At 38.5% G+C, this 4,805-nt stretch overlaps 1 protein-coding gene across 1 annotated transcript; it reads right to left on the bottom strand.

Moving 5' to 3' along the window:
- On the bottom strand, positions 1–4,099 carry LOC135472738 (high mobility group protein B1-like). The gene is made up of 5 exons (XM_064752398.1): positions 3,964–4,099; positions 2,439–2,616; positions 2,150–2,307; positions 1,729–1,903; positions 1–1,234 (listed from the first exon to the last, which is right to left on the bottom strand). The coding sequence occupies exons 2-5, from the start codon at positions 2,589–2,591 to the stop codon at positions 1,040–1,042; spliced, it is 681 nt and encodes a 226-aa protein (XP_064608468.1). The 5' UTR covers positions 2,592–2,616; positions 3,964–4,099; the 3' UTR covers positions 1–1,039.
- Between the last annotated feature and the right edge of the window lie 706 nt (positions 4,100–4,805).

Here is a 4,805-nt window from a genome sequence, read left to right as displayed (position 1 = left end):
TCAAGGCCATGTATTTCACAACATCATAGTCTTTATTCTATGAGATACAAAATGGTCACATTCACATCCACAATAAAATGATGTATTTTACACTATTAAAATGCACAAATGGATCAACATCAAACATGAATCCTAATTGGTTCCCCATGTAACATCAATGTGGCTTGGCTTAAGTTGAGAATCCCAAATAAGATTGGCTAGAACCAGAGTACCTTATACAGTACTCTCTCTCACCATCACATCCAGTCTCAACTTGACGCTCAAGCCGCTAAGCACTCAACAAGGAAACACTTTTATTGTAGCTGAACTGGTGAGATTGCGCTAACATTTCATAAATGTAACAAAGAATCGAATGTGACAATCTCTTACGCTGAACCTGCAAAGCCACATGACATGGTGAAGCAGAAGTATCGATGAAATATTCATGGTAAGGTTTGCCTTAAATAGCTTGATGAAATGACACCAATATTGCTCTAGAGAGCTGGTGTGTAGATGCAATAGGACGAGTTTAAAACAAATGTATGATGAAAATATAACCTACGATGAGAGAGTAACAATTATCTACAAGCTGATGCAACTCTAAGTCACCTAACTTAGTTTTCATCAAAAATAAACCATCTTGTGCAGAACAGGACAATCCAGTATGATAGTACACAGCTTCATCTGCCCCAGCTCTGATCCCTCCTTTCACTGTGATCAACCCAGATTTCTAGGAGACGTCAGTTTTACTCCTTAGTAGATTGCCAACTCAAGCAAAATATCAGCAAAAAATGTCTGATTGAATAAAAATCCAACAAAGGCAATGCAGAAGGGACACTTTGCCAATCCAAAAATTCCTAAAAATTAAGAGTTTGCAGTGAAGGAAAAAAAACCCACTAAAATAAACATTAAAGCAGAACGGGATTGACACTCTCCAGCCCATGGTTTAGTTGGAACACGGAGGTGGCAAGATAGTCACCAGGCCGGCATCCAAAATGCTCTTGCTTCAACTGTTATGTCCTCATTGTCTTTCAGTTCATACGGGACACCTTGTTCCAGTTTAGTCGTCATCTTCCTCATCATCATCCTCGTCCTCATCATCATCATCCTCATCTTCATCATCATCATCCTCGTCGTCATCTTCACTCTCCTCTTTCTTCTGTACAGCTGGGGCCTTCTTTTTGGGTGATGGTGCGGCTGCCGCGCTTCCTTTCTTCTGGGGAATGCCGGACTTGGCCTTATAAGCTTGCATCTCCTACAAATATGTTAAGTTTCCAGGTCATCAGTGGCTGTGCTAGCGCTAGCCTTCTTTTCCTTTTTGCCAATATGGCTAACCTGGTCAGAATTTTTATTAACCATTTCAATAATTATATAGTCATAACAAAATTTACAAGGTTGGTGAGGACCACTGCAGAAGTCCAGGTCCCAACAATATTGAATAAAAAGGAAAATGCCTATGAAAATTTTCTTGTAACACGTTAGAATGATACTGCTTTGCCAAGGTGGCAATGTAATCAGAAAATACTTTCGCAAAACTGAAATTATGTTCGCAAAAAAAAAAAGTGCAAATGGCGAACAGAAGCGCTAGAACAGAGTGGTAAGATTAACTTATCTTCATTCGTGCTTACAATCTGAATTTCCAGACAAAAAATTCTGATCCAATGTGATTAAATTAGTTACCTACATACCTATATACACAAAGTCATCTTAAATTCATAAATGAAGCTACGGAATAGGTTTTGTCTGTACCTGTTCGTATCTGGCTTTATCTCTGGCAGCATCTTGCTCGTACTTGCTGCGACTCGCACCCTGCACCTTTTCCCATCTCTTCCCCAATTCTCTAGCAATTTCTCCCATTGATAAACTTGGATTGGCAGCTTTTACCTTTGCTCTCTCTTCATTGCAGAAAAAGAAGAAAGCCGATCTAAAATAGAAAATATGGATACGTTTATTTTCAGAATAAGTTAGTGAACCTCAAGAAAATTAAAAACATAGCTTTATGTTATGCTGCATGATTAGCTCAACTTGCAAAACTGGGTCAAGCAAACAGAATGCACATACTTATTTTGGTATGAGAGGACAGGATTAATATATTAGCAAAATCAAATAAACAGTAGTGATAGAAAAAAAGAAGTCACACCCCCATATTAACAGGAAGAAAACCTCTTACAATCCTCTCTTGGGAGCATTTGGGTCCTTATTTTTCCTCTTCCTCTTTCCAGTGGGTTCACCCTTTGGGGGTACATATGTCGACATCTCTCTTTCAAAACGTTCCTTGTCTCTCTTAGCCATATCTTCAAATCTCATTTTTTCTTTCTCTGACATCACCTAAAAAAATTATTCATGCAAATGAGAATAACTTATCGGTAATTAATTTTCAGCATAAATTTAATCAAACATCAAAACGTATTTATTGCATTTAACATTGATACACCATTAAGTACACATATTTTACTTGCCTTCCATTTTGCTGAACATTTTCTTGAGAATTCTGCAAACACAACTGATTCATCTGGATGCATTCTTTTGTGTTCCTCTCTGCAAGTTTGCACAAAGAAAGCGTAGGCAGTCATTCTGCCTTTTGGCTTTCCCGAAGCATTTGTGCGACCCATTCTGTTTTATTGGCACTTAAGAAACCTACAAAAATAAAATGGCCAAAAAAAAAGAAGATTTAAAATCAGAAGTAACGATTAGGAAATAGAACAAGACCATGTTACAAAACCTACAAAATCTATGTGGGGAAAAAAGAAATAAAAAATATGCTCATTTTTAATGACTTCACAATGCTATAGTCACAGTTTTCACAATACATATGTTGATGTAAACCGAAGTCAGCAACACAGTACACCACAGACTTCCAGACAGCACCCTACAAACAATGGCAAAAACTTGTCGCCAAAGATAACTAAAAAAGCAGACAAATGACCTTGAGTAGAGATTCCACATAAACAACAAAATTCACAACATAAAGATTATAAAATTACAAATCAAAATTGTAACATCTTTCTAGTAGCACATTGCGTGTTACTATGTTGATGGCGATATAACATGTGATGTCGTACTCTTGTCAAAGGATCGCGAAATTTTGCGGAAAATTCTGATTTCTTCCAAGGTTGACCGCCATTAGCGAAAATCTGGTTAAAACCAGTCATCTGCATTACTGAAAACCTTCAAAAGCGTGTGCGATCACAAAAAATAATGTTTGAAAACAATTCCTTGTTGTACCAATAATACATGGTGGTTTAACACGGGACTCTATATACCCATACATTCAGTATTGGGTATGCAGCTTTACCATAGTGAACAGACGGGGCCGCCATTTCTAAGGCCGTCGACAAACAACGACCCCAAATTTCACCTTCCCCAGCTCAAATTCCATTCTCATGAATGAAACTCCCTTTAAAATTCACCACATCAAGTTTCAATGTGGAAACAATTTTATAATCTTAAGATGTTACAATGTTTTTACTTTACTATGCTAGCACCTATGCTTTCATGGTGTATGGTATAAGGCCTGAAATACTGGGATAACGCTGAGGCCTATGCTGCTCCATGCTAAATGGCTTCTGTAAATGGCGTAGATTAGACTTCTACAACAAAGACCGTCGCTCGAAAAACCATGCCGCTCTCGAGATCAACGTCGACAATCACAGCCAAAATAAATCGTACGACAGGTACCGATCTACACTATACACTCGAGGTCTAAGTAACATTTGTTAAGCAATCATAAGGGCGAAAATCGTATTTTTCCTAGTCCTTGCCGGAACCCATACCCCTAACCCATTTGAACAAGGCAGACATGGCGTACATAGGGCAGGTGCGCGGGCTTACCCAGTACAAGATTTTTAAAATAGCATCCCTTTTCTTGAACTCAGAAGCGCCAAAAAGTGCTGCAAGTCCCTGAACAGATCGTTCCCTCTTGCAAAAAAATATTTTGACCAATTCTCGGCCATAAGAAAATTAAGGAAAAGTCTTTTCACTTACCGTGTGTATAAGCTGTAGGTCGATGTAGTGCTCAAGCTAACCCACGCCACTCAGCATATACAAGACGATTGTCGGCAACACACGTTCAGCCATTGGTTGATTTCAGATTAACCGCACTAACTAGCCAATCGATGAGAAGAACAGAGTTGACGTCATGCAGGAAATCAAATTCCAAACAGCCATCCAATACATTGTTGTAATACTGGTCATGTGACTAGGCGTCGCGGGAATCCGACACCTTCATCGAGATTAGGAACATCGGGGCGAGACATGTGAAAGTGTTGTCGGCGGCAGAGTGTCAGACTCAAAGAAAACAAAATGTATATCTCATTGGTATAAGGCCTAAAAATTTTATATTATATGTCATTTAAACAGCAAAAAATGAAAACAAAAAATAAACTTTTTTCCATATTTGTCCAGTGGCACATGGTTCTTTATATATTTTATAAACATTTTGGTATATAGACCTTATTTAGATCAAATACTTAAAATCTCGAAATGAAACTATGATATCCTCAATCCATTGTCAGTTTCACACACGTGTTCCCATAACACGACTTGACAAAAATTCAAAATAAACACTGCTTATATTAGAAGTACATGTTCAACTACAAAAGCTTTTTCGTGTGGTAGCCAGTACAAGTCATCAGGATCATGTTTGAAGCCGTGTGTAGCATTTACTTCCCCCTTTACACAGTTCAGAAATACTGAGTCGACCCCATCAAACCAGAAACATTGCCATGCTGCCTGCTAGACGAAAGATTATGCAGGGTAGGGGCGGGGCTTGTGATGAAACGTCATTCGACCTTTGACACGAAACACACTGGCCGCCATATTCTAAT

This window comes from Liolophura sinensis, chromosome 8 (genome assembly GCF_032854445.1).
Source record: "Liolophura sinensis isolate JHLJ2023 chromosome 8, CUHK_Ljap_v2, whole genome shotgun sequence".
Lineage (NCBI taxonomy): Eukaryota > Metazoa > Mollusca > Polyplacophora > Chitonida > Chitonidae > Liolophura > Liolophura sinensis.
This window is presented reverse-complemented; position numbering and strand designations above follow the sequence as displayed.